This window comes from Lathyrus oleraceus, chromosome 6 (assembly GCF_024323335.1).
Source record: "Lathyrus oleraceus cultivar Zhongwan6 chromosome 6, CAAS_Psat_ZW6_1.0, whole genome shotgun sequence".
In the NCBI taxonomy this organism is placed as follows: Eukaryota; Viridiplantae; Streptophyta; class Magnoliopsida; order Fabales; family Fabaceae; genus Lathyrus; species Lathyrus oleraceus.
This window is the reverse complement of record NC_066584.1, coordinates 44,702,870-44,723,600: the sequence shown is the minus strand read 5'-3', so window position 1 is coordinate 44,723,600 and position 20,731 is coordinate 44,702,870. Positions and strand designations below refer to the sequence as shown.

The window sequence follows — 20,731 nt, the reverse complement described above, 5'->3', positions numbered from 1 at the left end:
TTTTCACCCTCAATTAATATCGTTAATTCTCTCTCTCTCCACACACTCAGTTACTCAATTTTCCTCAACCTTATGTTTTCAAGTTCTAACAAACTCTTAAAAAAAAAATTGAAATGAACCACCAAACCATTATATTTGATTAGTAAATTGAATATATGTTGTACAAACAGTTCTAAAATTTACTCAAAAACGATAAATAAATTAAATTGAAACTGAGACCGAACCGAAATTAAAAATGAAAATACTAAACAAATTTTAAAAAATTGTTAAAAAATATAAGATTTGATTGTTTTACAAATGATTCACTTTGAAAAAATGTATCTTCTAATAGTTTGATATGATTCCAAATTCCAAACTAGAATACCAAATCAGCTCATTTTTTGATAAATTGAAACGGTTCGATTCGGGTGATTTTTTACTATAATTCAATTCGATTTGATTTTCTGACTAAAACCTCGAACAGCCCTACACTTTATACCATAGGTGTCCCTTGCGTATCCGCATGTCTGAGCTGTATTGTTGTACAAGACGCTATGCATGCTTTCCACCATTGTCTGCATAACTCTCATATCTGTATGCACAGTGTATCAAGCAGTCATGCTCGACAAGGTATGACACCTGATTCATTTATATATTTTTGCTTAGGAATTCTTTCAAATTTGAATAACACTGATCAAAAACTCTGCTACAACTATGGAGTATATGGCAATATCAACTCGAAACTTGGGATAATGTGGACTATGATTCTATGTTGATTTTTACAAGAGCAGATGCCGGATAATGAACTGGCAAAGGTCTTATACTTCGAAACTATTTTGTGCATGAAGTAATAGTATCCAATGCCCATACCTTTGGGATTGCACCACCCGCAGTAACTTTCAATGTTGATGCAGGGTTTGAGTTTGACAGAGAGCTAACTCAATGCTCGTATTCAGGACAGACCTTAAACTTTATTTAGCCAAGACAACTTGAGGTGTCCCTTGTCATCAATTGTTTGAAGGTGAACCCATGACCCTCCTTCTTGCTCTATAATGGCCCTATAATGGCCGACTCATCTAGACCTAACAAATGTAATATTTGAGCTTGATTGTGAAACGCTAGTGAATATTAATAACTCCGTTTGTGATAATCTTTCAGAATTTCGGTCTTTCATTCAAGAGTGCTCTAAAACTATTTCAAAACTTTAATGTGAAGTTTATTTGAGAGTGCTCAATCCCCTATCACGGTTACTTCTAATCTAATAAATAAAACAAAACAGCACAATTGTTTAAATAAAACCAAAATTGCATACTGACTGGAGAATCACGACCACCTTGGATCACTAAACAATGAGCAAAGCTATCTATATGTTACAGAACTTTGCAAGGACGACTAACAACAAAAACGGTAATAGTCAGTGAGTGTACGATTTGATCTGGTGCGGGAAGGATTGAAGGGGGAGAATCAGGTCAAACAAAAAACAGTGATACACATTCTGTTGTGGAGACATCCTTGCTGACGCCATTTTAGCTTGACTGTTCAACACTGGGTAAAGATGTTGGCTGAAGGTTTGATTTGAGGGGAGCAACTGCAGACTGCTTTTGGGACCTAGGCCTTTCTTCTTGCTTCACAGAAAACAGCTTCTCAGGGCGACGATGAGTTCCTTCCAACTCACATTCTGTCTTTCTCTTCTTTACCTTTTTAATTAAAACATCATCCGGGGAAGAGCTTGAACTTGCCTTTGATTTTTCTTTTTTCAGACCATTCACAGGGGAGTGGAGAACCCGGACATCTGTAACTGTATTAGAAACTGCCTTATTCAATGAAGTATGACTGCTAGATTCTGGAGCTAATCTCTTTCGCATGTTCTGTTGCGGACTGGCACCAAATTGAACATTCTCCTCAGGCTGAGATGCCAATAGGCTTTTCCTTTTCATTTTTTCCTGATCCTGATAATATGAGTAAAGCAATGAGATACAAACAAGCTTGAAACATCGTCCAGACAATAAATATCAAATCTGTTTGGCATCATTTGCATAGACATAGAGCAAAAAAACAAGTTCTCACATTCTATTGACATTATCAACGGCCAAGATGAATTTATAGGAATCTAAATCATACAATTGTCATTCAATAATCACTCAGCTAAAGGCATACCTTATTTCTACTGTGTAATGCTCTGCGTCTCTCTTTTGCTCTGCAAATTGCACGTTTAATCCCATGGTTATCCATGCAACCATTTGGCCATAGCTCTGCTAGCTGAAGACATGGGACTTTAAAGTTAGAAAAAATTATGTTTGTTTATATTTGGACACTGAAACTTTGAAATTCAACACACACAAAAATAACAAACACATGTGATGTAACAGACATGAAATAAAAAAGAAAACATCATAATGGAACACAGTGATGTTAGTTATATTCACAATACAAATCCCACATAATCATAACACAAGCAATCCAAAACTATACTAGACCAAATATTGAGAGGAAGCATGAAAATGAAATCCACCTCAGCATACAACTTTCTGATTAGATGACCTGCAGTTTCATCCAATCCCTGGAGCAATAGCAAACAAGATCATTAAGAACAAGAATTTTCAAAACAAGCAGGATTTTCAGAAGAAGTAATGAACATTTTCTGTACATCAACAAAAAGGTCATAGAGATCACAAATCTTGTCTTCCAATGCAGTGTCCATAGTAAAATTCCTTTTAGATATTGCTTTTCCATCAGGACCCAATTCTTGGCCACCAGATGCTCCAGCTTGCTGCTGTTGCTAAAATGCCAGGAAAACAAATAAAAACACCGCTAATTAAACAACCCATGTTACCTTAAACTGTAGTCACAACACAGAGCAGATATAGAAAGAAAACATGATTCAATGTCATAATGAAATCCCTTTCAAGGAAAGATGATCCAATAATCAGCATACAGAAAATAGGAATTGCAAAACAAACTCAAAATTGCATTGAATTCATCAAGAGAAACATCTGCAAGAAAGAATGAAGCATGATTTTCAAACTCGAGATCCCATCAAAGATCCACGGTATAGGAAAATCATAAATTGTGGAATCGTAACAAGATCGTAAGATCCCACCAAAGAGACAAAATTAAATAATTAATGCTATAAATATATATTAAATCAACTATATTTAAATATATACTTTTAAGTAATTTATACTATATATGTATATAAATAATTTTCTTTTCTGTTTCATTTTTTATTTATTAGACATGTTAGATTGTTTCTGGAGTCCTTTTATTTCAGTTTGGAATATATATACACAATACATCTAATTTAATAAAACACAAGATTATAACTGGACCATTGCATCATTTGTCATTTCCTGACCCAGTTCCGTTCGTTTTGGTTTATAACTGGCCCATTATCTTAACAGTGTACTAAAAACCATAAAATCTTCTACAAACGGAAGCTTCTTCTCCTGTCGCTGCCCTACTTCACTTTCCGGCCTCATCCATCATTTCTTCTTCTATCTTCTTTCTTCTCAGCAAGTGAGGTTGCTGGCTGGAAAACAGGCTTAGGAAATGTTTGCAAACCGGGTCAGATGGGTCAAATGGATAAAAGAAAATCACCAGCGGCACAGGAGAAGAGCGATGTTCCTACAATCCTATGTGTTTGCTCGTCACGCCACCCATGCCGACTCATCCAGCGATTTCTGCACCGCTTTCGTGGTGAACGAAGGATGTCACGTGAGATCATGCAATCTCGCGATCTGTCGCGCTACCCCAACAACCATGGAATGAAGTATAACATTGATTAATCTAATGGGGAGAACAAAATGAAAATAACAATGAACCAAATAACATAAGCAGCATTGAGTATGAAATTGGCATAAATATAACACATTCAAACCAGTTTACCAAGATTTGATATTGATCGAAATAGCAAGTCAACTAAAATAAACCTCAGATTCAATAGATGGGGCCTGCATCTTTATCATCTCAACAACTTCCTTCTTTTTTTGTTGAAACCTATCATCTTTCTCCTTCTTTGCAGACAAACCCATATTGATCATAATTTTTAAGTTTCTCTGCAGCAGGAAGACATTACATGAGATGAATGTCATGATGACAAGATAAACTATTTCATTTATTAAGGGAAAGTAAATATGCATTCACATCGTAGAATATAAACAAAGATGAGAACAGTTATGAAAACTGTAAGACTACATAACATATACAATAAATAATGTGTGGGATGTTTCTTTTGGGTTGGTAATGGATTAAAAACAATGGATTTAAAATCCACTTTGGTTAATTTCTATAAGTGGATTAACTTTTGACATGTGCCTATAGTGACATGTTTAGAAAATTAGAGAGCTTGAAAAACTGTGCAAACATAATCAGTAACGATTAGAACCAATTCTGGAAGACTGACCAGAAGTCTCCAAAATCTAAAACAAGCAGATCCTTCTCTTTTCAAGATAGAAGAGTTTTGATTTAAAATAAATAATATTGGCAAGCAATCATTTAGATGTAAGAATCTCATAGAATCATAGGTAGTATTTGCTACAAAGAGATAGAACATGTGGCTTCTATTTTATGTTTGGTGCATTTAAAAATAGAACGAGAAAAAAAAATGGGACACAAGAACAAATGGTATGTTTTGATTCCATTAAAGAAAAGGAGCCAAACATGTGTTGCATTCATCAATGTCTCAATGTCAAACACTGCTAAAGTCACACCAGATTGAAGACCATAAGAATGAGAAATGAAAAAGCAGCAAAAGATAATCAATGTTTCAAAACGTCGTAAAATGTAAATCACTTAAAGAATAAAGTAACTAGATCAGGACTCGTGAATGTCTATTAAATCACTGCAATCATTAAACAAACAACAAATTGTAGAAAGGTTCCTAATGGGGGACAGCAGGACAACTAGTTTGAGAGAGATGCAACCTATATTCTCAAATTTAGGTAACCTTTTTGAGTTCAATGACCAATAGTATTTAATGGCTGGCTAGTATGGCAGTGGGGAGTCTTACCAATGGTAAAATAGTGACAACTAGTACAGGGATGAAATAAATATATTAATCATGTAACTTATAACCAATAGTTACGGTGACAATTTATAAAGCACCTATCACTAAGCATTCTTCAGAACTATACAATCAAAATAATAATAATAATAATAATAATAATAATAATAATAATTATTATTATTATTATTATTATTATTATTATTATTATTATAATACATGAATATTCGGGGTGGGAGTGGGAATAATAAGACTATCATCTTATCAATACCAATCAAAGTTATATTTGTCAGCTAATAGGGGAGGGGATATTATGGTTGGAAACTGAAACAATAAATAAAAGGTCATAAATGCTGAAGCACCTTAAGTGTTCTGAGCTGAATCAGATGCCCAAGAATACTCATAAGACGGTTAACAACCTCCTGTGATACTTTCCCTTGGCTTGCCTGCTGACAAAGAATACAAGCTGATATTACAATGTGTATAATATACTCCAAGAATAAAATATATGAAATTGTGTATTTTCTAGAAGCACGGCATCAGGAATGCAGAGTTGTCTAGTACCGCTAATCTAGCAACTTTAGCAAGTTTTAGCTTTATTTCCCTCGGTAATCTCCGTTTGATAGCTTGGGATGTGCTATCAACCTCCTGGTTTTCCGTAGTTGGTGGCCTTGCTGTAATAATATTTGGAAAAAAAAGGAAAACATCCATTAGTTGCAAGCTTCTCATATTGCTTATTTATGTAAGAGAAATAAACCTCAAAACAGTTTCCAAACTTACACTCTGCAACCGTTTTCTCCAAATCTTGAATAGCTTTCTCAAGAATTGTAGATTTTGACCTCACACTGGAGCCAGCTTTTTTGAGCATGTTTTTAGATTTCTGCGCAAGATTCAACCAACCACATTACTAATACAGTATATGTTAAGCAGATAACATTCCATTGACACATCATCACCCTCAAATGTCACAGTAAATAGAAATGTTACACTGTAGAGTGTACATTACATAGACAGTATAGATAACAAAATTTCCCATTAAATCCTTCTTTCAGAAAAATCAACCCATACATCCCACTATCCTTAAATTAAATAGCTACTATTTTGAATAAAAAAAGCATACCCTGCGACAACCTAGATAACAAGTCATGGGAGTACATACAAGCAATGAAGAAACACATAACTAAGAATTCATGAGCAGCAGTGAGTCGGCAAAGCGTTCCTTTTAACTATTTGGCACCTTTAGTTTGGTGAAATATAGCACACACTTTGTCTAGTACAGAGCAAGTCGTGTTTCAACGTAAGATTGAAACGTTGATTAGAATGGAAATTGACTGCAAAGGAAATTCTTATTTGATGGGCAGTTCCATCATGCTTAATGTGGCAACAGTGGTGTGCATGACAGAAACTATTATGTTCAAATGGAAGAGGTACAGTACGAAACACATACAGGGATATGAAAAACCTTAATATAAGATTGGGAACTGATAGTTCAACACACTACTTAAAAATATACATGTTTTGCATTAATGCATGATATTTGTATTGATTTATTGATATTTCTCATTAATAGATAACCATCATTACACAACTAAAAAGCCATAGACAGATCTTTTTGCCTTGTTCGTATCAAAATATACTTTCCTCAATAAACATGTCACAAAAAATTCCAATACAATTGCCAACTATTTACCAACTACCATTAACTGTTTACTTTGTTCTCCTTCATTTCAATCATCCAAAAAGCACAAGTTCTATGTCTAATTCATCAACAGACACCATCACCACCAAGTGGATGATGTACATCACCACTAATGTCTCACACATAACCACATAATTTGCCTGTGTTTCTAGAGAACTGTGAATTGGCCCATAAGTACTAGTCAGCAGTACTTGTGCGAATTGGTCTGCGGGTACCGGTTGTGGTACTTTTTGCAAATTGGCCCACCGGCTACCAGCCTGCAGTACTTTTGCAAATTGGTCCCTGCTTACCAGTTTGCAGTATTTTTGTAATTTGGTTTGCACAAATTTGTGAAGAATTTGCAGGAAACCACATACCAACATACCGATAATAAAAACTTAATATTAAACGACTTCACTGTTCAATACACTTGTTGTACGCCGACAGCTTGTCGTACTTATTTATAGCTTAGTTTACCTCCCTATGTTAGCCAAATTTTCGATGTGGGACTAGTGCTATATCTCTATCTATGTATGTCAAACTTCCGATGTGGAACTAGTGCTTATTTATCAAAATTTGTTTTTAACGGAAAGTAAAGATGATTAAGTTTTTTTGGTGACATAAAGAGAATTAGGTTAATAATAAGATTTGAGACTTTTGTTGCATTGTGGTTTTTAAAAGGAAATAAGAATCGAACTTTTATTTCTTTTGTTTGCGAATTATGTTTGTCAAAGTTTGTCTGTGGTGATTAAACGGAGCCAATAAAGCACAGATACGCTAAAATCTCTGCTGAATTACATCCGATATAACCGATACACCGTTATACCACGATACTCTGTCGATACAGATCGAAGGAGTATCTGAATTTTTTAGTTTAACAACAAAAAATTCCAATATGGCAAGATACTATGGCGACATGTCTTTGATACGCCATTGAATATGCTAGTTTCATATCAAAAGCAAATAATTTTGATTTTTTGACTCCATTAAAAATAGATGAGTATTAGATACTAAATATTGGTTGGTGATGCATGGTTCCTCCGCCCCTCTTCTTCAAAAGCTTGCTTTGAACTTCTTGTGCAACCTAGCTCTTCATCTTGTTGTGAAAGGAATTAGAGTGTCTATTCATTCATTCACTCTTTAAAAAGAAATAAGTTGAGTCCTAAAAAAGGGTTGAAGACTTTTTTTTATGTGCATACAAATTTGAGACTTTTGGATAGGAAAAGTGAAGAATACAAAGGAAAAACTAAAATGTGAGACATTGATGGAGATGCATTGGAAAGTTTTGAAAATGTTGGAATTCTTGAAGCTGAACCATTGTCTCTTGATGAACCAAATTTGGAAACCGCACTATTTATTGATGACGGTGATATGGTGAATGAGGAGACGACGTTAATACTATTATAGTATCTTAGTTTAGATTTAGTATATTATGTAATGTGTTAAAAGTTGTGTTCCGAGTTTGATTTTTGTTAGATAATGATTCAACTAATGTCTAATTTTAATGTTTATATCTGTATCTTAAACGTCTCGTACCTTATATTTTTCAATCGACATATCACCGTATCTTGATGCATATCGTATCCAATACCCATGCCGTGTCCGCACCTCATTAAACGAGATTAAGCCCAAAAGAAGATACACATCAACAAAAGAAAAGAATTAGCATGAGTCAACTGAGCCTAGCCAAATCCACCCTAATAAGCTTTTCAAAGTTATTTTTTATTGATGATATTAATATTTTTCATCATTTATTTTGTTGTTTTTTAACTAAAATAAATTATGGGAGATTGGAGTCTAGGAGACAAGACTTAGAACATATGGTTTCCCGTCATAGCATAAGCAAGACAAAGACAAATTTGGCAAAAAGGCCAAAACATTGCTAACTTTAGAGGTGAACGTTGGAGATCATATCATACCAAAGTTATGTGGCTTAAGAATCTTGGATTCATAGTGTTAAGAGTCTTACATCGGACAATATATAATCTGAACATGTCTTACATCGGACAATATTTCAGTAACACATAGTACAAAACGACAGAGAAATAGGAGATGTAAACCATTGAGTTCAAACTGAGAGACTGAAATGGAGGAGAGCCTCGAGCGTTATAAGTGATACGAAAGCACCGCAGAGAAAATTTTATCTGATAGGTGTAAGACTAGCGATGTTTTACGAGAGAGTATTGGACCGTAAAGAACCAACACGAAAATAAATTAAGAGTAGTAGAGATAAAAATGTTGTGTTGGATGTGTGGTAAGACTAGACGAGAGAGTTAAAAGTGACAACATTAGATAGAGTTAGAGTAACACCTAATAGTAGATAAGATGATAAGAGCTCGACTTAGATGGTTTGGACATGTAGAGAGAAAATATGTAGATTATGTAGTAAGAAGATTAGATGAGATAGAGGGTAATTTAATCGCTAGAGGTAGAGAATGACCTAAAAAAACTATTAAAGAAAAATCCTAAGACTAATGAGTTGATAAAAAGTATGACATTTAATAGAACATTATGGCATCGTTTAATCCATGTAGCCGATCCCATTTAGTGGTATAAGATTTAATTGTTGTTGTTAACAAAATAAGTTTTTTTACTCATAGCATACCGATTATTAAATTGGAGCGTACCACGAACTAAAATAATGTTCCGAATATGTATACCCCCTCCCCGACATACATCATAATTTGAGAGTTGCATATTGCATACCCTACCACATACCGAAGAGAATTGCAAACTTGCAAACCAAGAGACTTCGGTCCCACAACCTTGTCACTCTTTTCCATTCCTAGACAAAAGTCTAAGGTTGGGGTGCACTTAAATCATATCCTTTGCCTATTTTGTTCCATTATGTTTCTCTTTAATGAATCAATGAAGGAGTATGTATTGTATTCCCATTTCTTTCATACATAATGAAGAACAAGGTTGTGCAAAAAGTTTCAAGGCATGTTTTTAAAACTGCATCCAAAACAAACTGAAGCTGTATACCAAACACATTGGTCAACAATTTCATAAATTTAAAACAAAATAATGCAGGATACTTCCTTAATAGGTATCTAGGAATATCGTATGCATATTGGTGTCTGAAACACAAATGACACCGATGCTTTATCAGTATTGTTTATACAGTGCAAATATTAAATTGTACCAAAGCTGTGAAGTTTGGGATAACTTATTGAGTTAAATATATTGAAAGTAAAACAGGCAGCAGAAAAGCAAAATAAGTTAACTTACTGGTGCTTGCATCACAGATTTTCCCTCAGACAAGTTTAGATCTGGCAGTTCATTGATGCCATTTTTATCTTTGGATCGACCAGTATTTTCTAAATCATCAATACTACTTGGGATTCTTCCAAGTTGGGATTTGGAAGGTGTAGAAACTTTTTTTTCTTGGTACTTCTGATGAGGAGTATCATGCACTCCACTTGCATCTTTATATTTGTCCACTCTGTTCTTAGACTGAAGTATTGTCTTCTGTTTATCAGCATCTTTGGCTTCTACCACAGAAGAGACATCATTATTTGATACTTTCAAAGAGGCAGAAGGACCTAAAATTGGTCTAATATCAGCCGGTTCCTTTTTCAAAGTAGTTCTGGAGACCTCCAATTGATTTTGAGATTTCAAGTCTTCATAATGTTTACCAGGTACAGCCAAATTCTGCGAGGAAGTAAATGTATTCTTCACAGATAATGGCGCAGTCTTTCCAGCAGCTGTCTTGCCCACTTTTACATGCTTATTTGATACACGCCCATCAATGTTTTCACCTGGATTCTTCAATATATCTTTTCTGCACCTTTTCTTTGCTGGCTGATTAGGTAATGCCGGAGGTTCATTTCTTGTAATAAAGAAAGATAAAATCAATAAGAATGATCGAGAATCTGTATGAATCTTTTGTTTACTGTAATATTCAATGTAATAAATTCAATCATAAATTTAGCATTTGATCGGATGGTCTTTCATGATTCCATCTGTTTAAAGAAGTCAAATATGAATGTAAGAAAACTGTTTTAAGGACAGTAGACAGGCCAGATTTACATTATTTTGTTTAATTACTGCAGGTTATTGAATTGCGTAAAAATACAGATATACTTCCCTTTTATGCGGGAGATAAAACAAAAGTAGTATTACCTAAATTTAACAGACCAACAGACCCAACATGGACCCAAAAAATTTAATATTGCAATAAATTAGTATGATACAAAGGTTGCACCAAGACATTTTATAGAAAAAATAAACAGCGCAAATTGCAAAAGAAACATTTCTCAAAATTTAAGTTTCACTCAAGCTGCCCTGACTAAAGCTCGTTTTCTAGTCATACATTTATGCAATAACTCCACCCTTCAGCCTTGCAGGCTAGTAATTCAAAACCCTTCAAGGATTTGTTTTAAGTTACATGATGGTCAAACTTTCAATGGTTCTGCTAGTGCTAACCAATGTCCCTCCCTATAAGTATAAATATTTATTAGAAAGAAAAGAACTAATCCATTGTCTACAATAAATGCAACCCTTTTCAATAAAATTCTTTTAGCTTTAATTTATTAGCCGGTACCCTAAAACTGGTCAGCATTTGCCAACTTTTAATATACATACATTTTGTCATAGCAACAGCACATGGAAAAGAGGTATGGAGTTATCTCTTCCTTTATATGGCAGTTGTATTGTACTCAACATTACAAGTATAAACATAAAAAGTTTTATACAGAAATTATAGTATTAGCTGTTGTCACAACAACTCAAATTCAAAAGACAGCTATGAATTATAAACAATCTCATTTCATGTTCATGAAATCCCAAAAGCACGCATAAATCATCATTAAATACAATCACTCATCGTGGCAATATACCTCCATTGCCGTATGTACTTCATTTATAAACCAGAATGAAAAAGGAGCAAAGGCTTTATAAATTTAAGTGGTTTATAAAAGACAAAATTAAGAAATACTACAGACAAATATTCATCCTATTTAATCATTACAACACTTACATGCGTTCCAATTTTCCCCTGTTTATGAAGAAACCGTCATGTTTGATTACAGAATCGTCAACCTCAAAATATTCATCCTGCAAAAAGAACAATTGAAAAATATAAAAGTGTGTGTATGTGTGTTGTGTGTGAAAGTCCATAATATAGAACAATAATACTCCCCGAAGCAATCAAAGGTAAAATGAGTCATAACAAACAGATACAATATACAAAATAAACCAACCAGTTCAGCATCATCAATGAAAGAGTCTTCTGTATCATACTGATCATCAGGAACAACGGGTAGATCCTCATCGTCACTATCCTTACCCTGAAAATGATTCAGTATGCCGTTATTCCCAACATAGATAGCCAGAAAACTTTAATATAATTCTTAAATGCACATCTTGAATATGAATTTACAGTAGAAGTTAACTCTTGCAGGTACAGGTCATTGAGTAACATGCATAGTAAACCATAATATATTTACCATGTAAAGCCGTTCAATCTTCTCTATTACAGCGCTGAACCGGTTTGTCTGGGGAGCATCTTGTTCATTATTCTCAGCTTGTCCCTAAAAATGACAAGTGAGGATAGCAAAAATTTTGAAGAACAAAACCATATTCAATTTCAAAGAAAACAAAAATTTATGATGGTTCACATCACAACTATCCAAATGACAAATAATAAAATACTGAACCATAAAACACACCGGAGTCAATCAAAGCCTTGAATTCACATATTTCAATTTCATGTTATAAAAAACAAGATTCTTCTTAGAATTTGGGTTGAGTATAACTCATCTCTACAAAACCAGCTTCTACGGTGAGACTTTCCCCACTAATAAACATATTTTCGGGCTATATCTCATCAAATGTGGGACTCTTTAACACACACTCACGCCCAATACTATTGGTTTGGTGCGTGGATTTAAGTGGCGGATGATCTGATAGAGGAAACCTACAAAAAGACGTTCCAACAAATTTTGGATACCATCTAAGAATTTGGATTGGGTCCAACTCATCCCTACAAAAACGACTTGTAAGGTGATGATTTCTCCCATTTATAAATATATTTACAGACCATATCTTATCCGATGTGGAATTCTTAACGATTCTCAACAGTAATCACATGTTTGTGAATTAAGATTAAATTCAAAACAATAACATCTACCATACCAGTGTTGTTAAATAGCAGTTATAGCCAAGGTTATCAAGATCGGGATGTTGCATAAGATCGGCAGGCGATTATAAGATCGTAAATCAAAAGATTGTAGCTAAGATCGGAAGATCCTACCCAATTATTTTCGTAAGATCGAGAGGGGGTTGCAAGATCGTAAAACATAAAAGCATAACAAAAATGGTAAGATCCTACTAAAACAAGAAAATAATATTATATATTTGAAGTATTTTTACATGATATTTAGGTTGACAAGTGTATTAGTAGGAAAATGACCCTTCTTCATATTCTTTGTTAGACATTCGAGACATATTTATTTAATTACTTGGTTTATCATAATCCCATTATTTAAAACAAACCTTACAACCAAGATAATTGTTCTCCAAACTCTAAAACTAAAACTTTGTCACTTCAAAAGGCATGCATTCATCACCTCCGAACAATAATTGTTGCACCTCTGCATCTTGTCACCCTTTTCGACTTGTGATCGTAGTGGCCGGTAAACGACCGATCGTGATCGGAACTGGCCAAGATCACACAAAATCAATGATTTTACGGTTTTTTCACAATTTGGTTAGAGCACGCGATTTTACTTAAGATCGAGATTGTTGTGTGAGTGAGATTGCAAAATCGTAAGATTTTAAGATCTAGATCGAGATCTTGACAACCATGTGCTATGCTGCTATAGCGTAGCGAAATTAAGGCAAACCGCTATTGTTCTCTGATACACGGTTTAGTACAAAATATTGTCTAATGCGGCTACAATGGCGCTATAGCACTATTGCCTGGCGGGATTTTAACAATCTGCTACTTGTGGTTCACAACATTGTCCCATACTGAGGGCGGGATGAAGTAGATGCCATATTCTGGTCAACTGTGGCATATTTATGTGCACAGGTTAGCTAACTACCACAAATTGTATGTTTTTCATATTAATAAATCCTAGATCAGATCTATCCACCATAGTTATTATTCCTGGATTGCAGGATTGAGTTGCAGAACGGAGGGTAAAAAGGGAAAAAGAACAGAGCTGCAAACTGCGACATGGGGCATGAACAGAGGGTAAGGTGCAGACTGGGAAGAAAGTGCAAGGTTTAAGGCTGAGTAGCAACTAGCAAAGGATGCCAGTGGCTAGTGACCAGTGCCGGTGCCAAAAGAATGCCAGCAATCGCCAAAAATACCAGCAGCAATCTTCATGCTCGATATTATTGAGGGTAGTGAAAATGACAGACAATGTGGTTGGAATGATTGAGGAAGAGGGTTCCTGATCTTCTGATGCTGATGAATAAGAAAGGTAAATAACAAAAATAACAACAAAAGAAATATGGGTGAAAAAGTCAGAAAATCAGGTTTACTCTCCATGATCCAATAGCAGCGCCCAAACATATATTTTAGCTGCAAATTGCAACACGGCAGGAGCAACTGCATACATATGCTCTGCAGGCGCAACCTGAATTTAGAAGTCGGGCCATCAGCCATGACACTGCCGCCATTGAGACACTGAATAGCTCAATTAATAACTTTTTGCTATCTGGAAGTCTCGATACAAAATTCAGCTAAAAAATTACGACAAACAAGAACGCTTATAGAAGTGAAGAAAATTATACACAAAACTAGTTCTTATTACCTATGAAACAATGACACCCTGAACACTACACCGATATCGACACGGCAACACCAATAATAATTTGAAAAATTAATAAATTAAAGGTAATCACAAGTGTCGGTGTAGGTGTCAGTGTCTGACACGGACACGTCATTTTTCAGAGGTGTCGGTGCTACATAGCTTATTACTCAATACTAAATAGTGGATTGCAGGCAGTAGAGTAGTAAGGCTATACAATAATCTGTCATCCATCAACTTGTACTAACTACCTTAATTGCAGAACAATAGCTACTTGCTCAAATTCTCATAAGCTGTAGCACTACTCTGACGACAATTCAACCAAATAACGTTGAGGTCTAATAGGAGAACTTCAAGGAGCAATTCTAGTTTTCCAATCAAATAATTTCAAAAGTGAACAATGCTATTCAGCTAAAAATGTTACTACGAAAACAGTTGCAAAATTGACTAATAGCTACAAAAGTAACAAAACCTAAAAAACACTATAAAAATCCGGCAATGTAAATGAAAAGAGACTTACAGGAGCGATTCGAGCTTCAAGCGCGGGGTTTGCTTTGGGAACTTGCTCCGGAGCCGCGGAAGTGGATCCATCGTTGGCCTTATAGGCGTCCTTGAGAAGTTTCTTCCACGATACAATGGTGGTCTCGCCTGGTCGGAGCTCAACATGGAAGAGTTGACGGTCACCTATTCTAATACACGACGACGAAGGCGGTTTGGACGAATCGGTAGCAGCGGCCGCGTCGAAATTAGAGCTATCGTCCGCCATGGAAGCGGTTCGCGGCGAGATGGAGTGTTTGAGGGAGAATTAGAAAGCGAGAAACATGATGAAATGAAATGTGTTAAGCCCTAAAGATTGAGAATTGAGATTAAGTGAATTGGTGAGGTGAGAGAATGCGCGGGATTCAAATATCAGAACAGAAAAGGAAAATTAATTTTTTGGACACATATAAAGGAAATTTATCTTTTTGGATAAATACAAAGGAATTTTTTTGGGTACAGGGTATATAGAAACGAAATTTATTAGTATTACAATAATAATTTATTTATCTAAAAAAAATATAAAAAGAAAAAGGCAGCGACCAGGGACTAGTTTTAATAAAGTTTAATGTGGGTTTCCGATATGTTACTATAAGATAGATGCTCGTGCTATCTAAAAATAAAAATAATACAGATGTATTTAGCACAAATATTCTAAAAAATTAAATAGATATTTTTAATTAAAATTACTATTTATAACTATCAATAATTCATTACTTTTAGTAGTTAAATCTTAATCTACTGTTGATATTTATTTAACTCAACTAATAAATATTATTGAGTTATCTTATTTATTTATTTTTGAAAATGTGTTTCAATTATATATAATAAAAATTTAATTTAATTAAAATATATTTATCGTGTAAAAAAATTTTACACCGTCAATTAATCATAGAAGTTGAATTTTGAAAAGATTTTGATTTTCATTTTAACCATTTATAAAATAATGTAAGTAGTTGTAATACTCAATAAATTTTTAATTTAATAAATTATAAATGCTAGTTTTTTATATTGGATTTTAGGACGAGTTTGACTTTTTACACTGATAGTCAAATTAATTTCATAAAAAATTATACAAAAATGAAAAGATAAATAGATAATTTAATATAATATTTGTAATATTTAATTATTTAATAGATGTGAAAATATTTATGTTTATTCTCATCATTTATTGATAAAAAATGATAAGATTATATTAAAACAAAAAATAATAATTTCATTATGGTCAAAAAATAAATTAAAAAACCATTAGAAAATTTTGAAAAAACATAAAAAAATAGTTTGTAATAGTCGATAAATTTTTAATTTAATAAATTCTAAATGTTAGTTTTTATATAAAAAACAAAATAAATTTTAGAAATTAATTAATACTTCATTACTATAAATAATAAATTCTAACAAAAAAATTTCAAACATTAAAAATATATTAGTTAAATGATGTGTAACTAACTAATATTATTGAATAAATCTTATTGTTATTTATATTATTAATTATCTATTCTATTTCCATTAAAAAAGTTGTTTGTATTTTGAGCCAGCAAATTTTTAAATATTTTATCGTAAAATAATATAAATTAATTATAGAAAACACAATTATATTTGTATAAAATATAAATATATTCTTATGAAAAGTAAAATATTATAAAAATAATAATATTTAATTATTACAAAGAATATTTAAAAATAATAGTAAATAAATAAATACTATTTTTCAATTTAATTAGTTAGATATATTAATTTATTTTAAATAAACAAAAAAACATAACTTATGTCTTTATATTGCAAGGTATGAGTAATAAATTAGACCCCAATAATTCTATTGGGTCAAAATGGTTTATAATGGAATGCCTCAAACTAAGTAAAGTGACAGCGCTTAAATAAGTATGTCTCCTAAAATGCGTAAAACAGGATAGTCATCCAAAATACATTATTAGTCGCATGGGTGGAATTGGATCCAAGACTCGTTATTTGTCTCATTTAGTGTATGTAGCTTTTAAGGTATCTCGGAGTAACGATGTATGAATGTCATTCTAAGAAAAACAACCATGTATGTAATTCAAGGGAGAACATGTCTCGCTCATTCCCATACTCTTGGTGAAGGAATTTATTAGAAGGATTAATTATAGAGAAATCATGCAACAGAGCCTCTTGCAACATTGACAATCAAAGTCTCACCCTTTATTGTACTTTGAGTGAGTACATTAATACTCATTGTGGGACCTGGTACAACTGACATGGGTCACATTAACTTTTAATTTATAAGTTGCCTCACACACCTTCTTTAGTTTGGTGACAAAAACAAGCATCATGACATCTACCAAATTGGCCACACCCATTTACACCATAGTATGGGATTGGCCGAATATGGAAAGTCCAACTCCGCTCTTCAAAGATATGCTCGACAAATCTAAAAGGTAAAAGGTTCACCCATTAGCCCTAAACCTTCAAGAAAGAGTCAGAATTTAATATTGTATTTTCTAGTAAATATGTCATCGACACCCACCCTTACAACAATGATTCAATGGTCATAGCTGAAGTTAGCTGAAATATGTTCATCGAATGCATCGCACGCTCGAAGGTACAACAGAGTCGGCACTAAACTTTATTTATCCCAAAAAAGGGAATGAAAAATATTGATAAAACTTAATGGGAAACAGAGAAACGGGTAAGGAACTTGGTTATGCAAGGGGGAAGATATTAATACCCTTCACATCCATGGTATTCCATGGAAAACATTTCGAAAGCTCTTGCTTGGATGGGTGTTGTTATCTTCATGTACCTGTAAAACAGAAAAGGGTTAGAAAAAGAATGCTCGAAGAAGATTTGGGTCCTCATGCCTATGTATTCTCATGGTGCAATGATAAAGTCAAAGTCTCGTAGTTCAGAGAACTAGAGAAAGAAAAAGAAGGAAAATGTTCGTCAAGGATTCGCATCCTCGTGCCTACGTACCCTTATAGTGCAATGAGGAAGCCAGAGCTCCGTAGTTCGGAGGACAAGGATTGAGACAAAATATGATTAGGGGTGGTGTTTAAACCAAAATAAAGGAAGCTTGTCAAAGCCGAAGACTAACATGACGAGTGTTTTACCAAAGCACTGGGTCTAACATGGTAAGGAAGAAAAACAGGAACTTGTCAAAGTCAGAGATTCACGTGACAAGGGTCTTACCAACACATTGGGTCTAACATGGTAAGGAAAATGTATTTAAACCAGTAAGAGGGGAATAACCATGAAGGTGTCAACCCAGGGAATAACCACTGAGGTGTCAACCCTAAGAGAAAGTGGAAATAACCATGAATGTGTCAACCCAGGGAATAACCATGAAGGTGTCAACCAAAGGAATAACCATGAAAGTGTCAATCCTAAAAGAAATTGGGAATAACCATGAAGGTGTCAACCCTAAAAAGAAGAGAGGGAATAACTATGAAGGTGTAAACCTTAAAAGGAGGTTGTAGTGGTGTTTAAAGCAATATGATCTGAAAAGAGGAGCCACAAAGGCTAGGTTGCAAATTTAATAGTGAATTGACTAGAATTGCACTAAAGTCCATGAATATAGACAAATACTATGAGCAACTGGGTCATTCGTCCCGTACTCAGAGATATTGTAGACAAGTGTAAGGAAGATCCCCTCTCATCATTGTCTATTGTTTAAGGCTCATGGCATACAAGCCTAGTTAATGACTGACAAGTTGTTGAAATAGGTTCCCAAATATGCCTGTGGGGATGAGTCAGATGAACTGAGATCTGCTGAGGAGATATACAGTCCACTGAAGTCTTGAACTTATTGGAAGAATGAAGCTCCAAAGTGACAGAGGCAAGTCCCATCAAGTGACCAATGGACTTATGGTCACTTGACATAAACAAAATGGGAGTTGTAACAAATAAAGGGATTTAGTACATCAAATGTGAATTTGATAAAACCAAGCCAAATTAAAGGGATTGATGAACAAACAAAGATGCACAAACATATAACACCAGCCTAAAGTTTCATTGTTAGGTAACCAAGAGGAAGTCATGTGGGTGTAAAGTGTATTGTCATATGTATCATTGTTAGGTAGTCCAAGATAAAGCCATGTGTGTGTAAAAAATGTATTATCCTAAGCATATGAATTCAAAAGGCAAGAGCAAATGAATAAACAAATGAATAAGACCGCAAGCTCAAAAGTTTAACAAAAGCAAATCAAGTCAAAGTGTCAACAAGGTCCAAGGGTCCAAGGTCACTCCAAGTCAATCAAAGGGTCTAAACCTAAGTTGAAGTCCAAAGTCCAAGAGGTTTTTAACACTCAAAGTCAAGCATATGGTTAATATTAAGTCCAAGTTGTTTTATCATGTTTTGATTCATTAAGATTATCAAGCACGTCAATCAAACAGGATAAGAAGCAACAGATGAATAAGGCCATATGAATAGAGTATGAAGTGATATGATGATTAATGAGACATGAAATTAAAGTGCATTAAGTAAATGACATAAACTAAATGACTTAGATTAAACTACAATAGTGTAAAGAGCAATAAGTAATGTTCGGAGTTAATGGTTAATGAATTATGTCGGGACAATTTAGCGCTATGTTAAGCAATCGTAAGTAGGCTTATGTAGAAGTCATACCTATCTGAGGTAGGTTAATACAATGTATGTGACAGACAAGTTAGAGAATTAAGACAAAGTTAATCTCAAGCAACATGTCACACCATGGTTAAATAGAAAAGAAGAGATGAAAGTGGAAAGAATGAAGAGGAAAATCAAGGCAATCACATAGGGATCATTCTATCCACAAATCAAAGGACTCAAAATATGGTGTATCGAGGGTTAACATATAATTGATGCAAAGTATTAAATACGATTCATGATCATCTATCAATAGTTCTGAATCAAAGAAGGTTGAATCAACCTCGAGTCCATCTATCAATGATTTGAGATATGGAAGAATTCATCAACCAAGAAATCCACTCAATTAAAAACCTAAAGTGAATATCAAAAATAAAATGAAAATGAATTAAAATAAACTATAAATGATTAATAGAATAAAATAAAATAGAAAATGTCAAAGAGGGATCAAAACATCAAATAAAAGTCCAAGAAAAATGTGAGAGGTCAACAAAAATATGAATGATGTGGCCTTAAAGGTTGGGGTAAAAATGTTTTAAAATGATTAAAATAAAAAATGTTAAAAGAAAATTAAATGAAAAATAAGAGAAAATATGAATTAAATGCAAAAATAATTTTAAAAATTATGCAAAAGTTATATGTAATCGAAAATATTTTTATGAAATTATGGAAAAACGTTGAACTAAAAAATATTAAAGGAGTTATTTAAAATCAATTTTAGAAGAAAAGGAAATAAAATGAAATTAAAAAGAAATTAAAAATAATTTGAATGTAATAGATAGCTAGGTGGCACACTCTCATTGGCTGGGAATTTTGAATTTACCTCTAAAGCATGCGAAGGTCTTCGTCTTCAACCTTCATTTGTGTGATTTTTCAACTTCATGAACTCGTGTTTTTAACATGAATCAAGCATGGATTCAGTTGCTAAACATCTCATCGTTCATGTCTCCATGCATCATTGCAATTGATTTGCTCTGAGAAGGGAGAATTTTTTTATACTCGGGAAGAACCATAGTTCTTCAAAATAAAATTAAATGACTAAAACAATAGATAAATCCCAGTTAGGAGAGGGGTTTTGATATGTGGAAAAAGGTGGAGAGTATGGTAACTTGTTTGCTTAAATGGTAACTTGTATCTACCTTCTCGATTGGAACTTCAGAAGTCAACAA

The 20,731-nt window shown here is 33.7% G+C and overlaps 1 protein-coding gene across 4 annotated transcripts; it reads right to left on the bottom strand.

Moving 5' to 3' along the window:
* Positions 1-1,105: 1,105 nt before the first annotated feature.
* On the bottom strand, positions 1,106-15,367 carry LOC127092110 (ubinuclein-1). 4 transcript variants are annotated; one of them, XM_051030924.1, is made up of 13 exons: positions 14,943-15,367; positions 12,110-12,193; positions 11,864-11,950; positions 11,641-11,717; positions 9,891-10,491; positions 5,762-5,861; positions 5,546-5,655; positions 5,344-5,427; positions 3,909-4,034; positions 2,627-2,752; positions 2,492-2,539; positions 2,137-2,238; positions 1,106-1,928 (listed from the first exon to the last, which is right to left on the bottom strand). In XM_051030924.1, exons 1-13 carry the CDS (start codon positions 15,186-15,188, stop codon positions 1,506-1,508), a joined length of 2,214 nt encoding a protein of 737 aa, XP_050886881.1. In that variant the 5' UTR covers positions 15,189-15,367; the 3' UTR covers positions 1,106-1,505. The 4 variants fall into 4 exon arrangements, with proteins under 4 accessions (XP_050886881.1, XP_050886880.1, XP_050886879.1 ...); XM_051030923.1 differs by having other exon boundaries at positions 5,344-5,430; positions 14,943-15,366; XM_051030922.1 differs by having other exon boundaries at positions 2,627-2,758; positions 14,943-15,366.
* Positions 15,368-20,731: the final 5,364 nt, after the last annotated feature.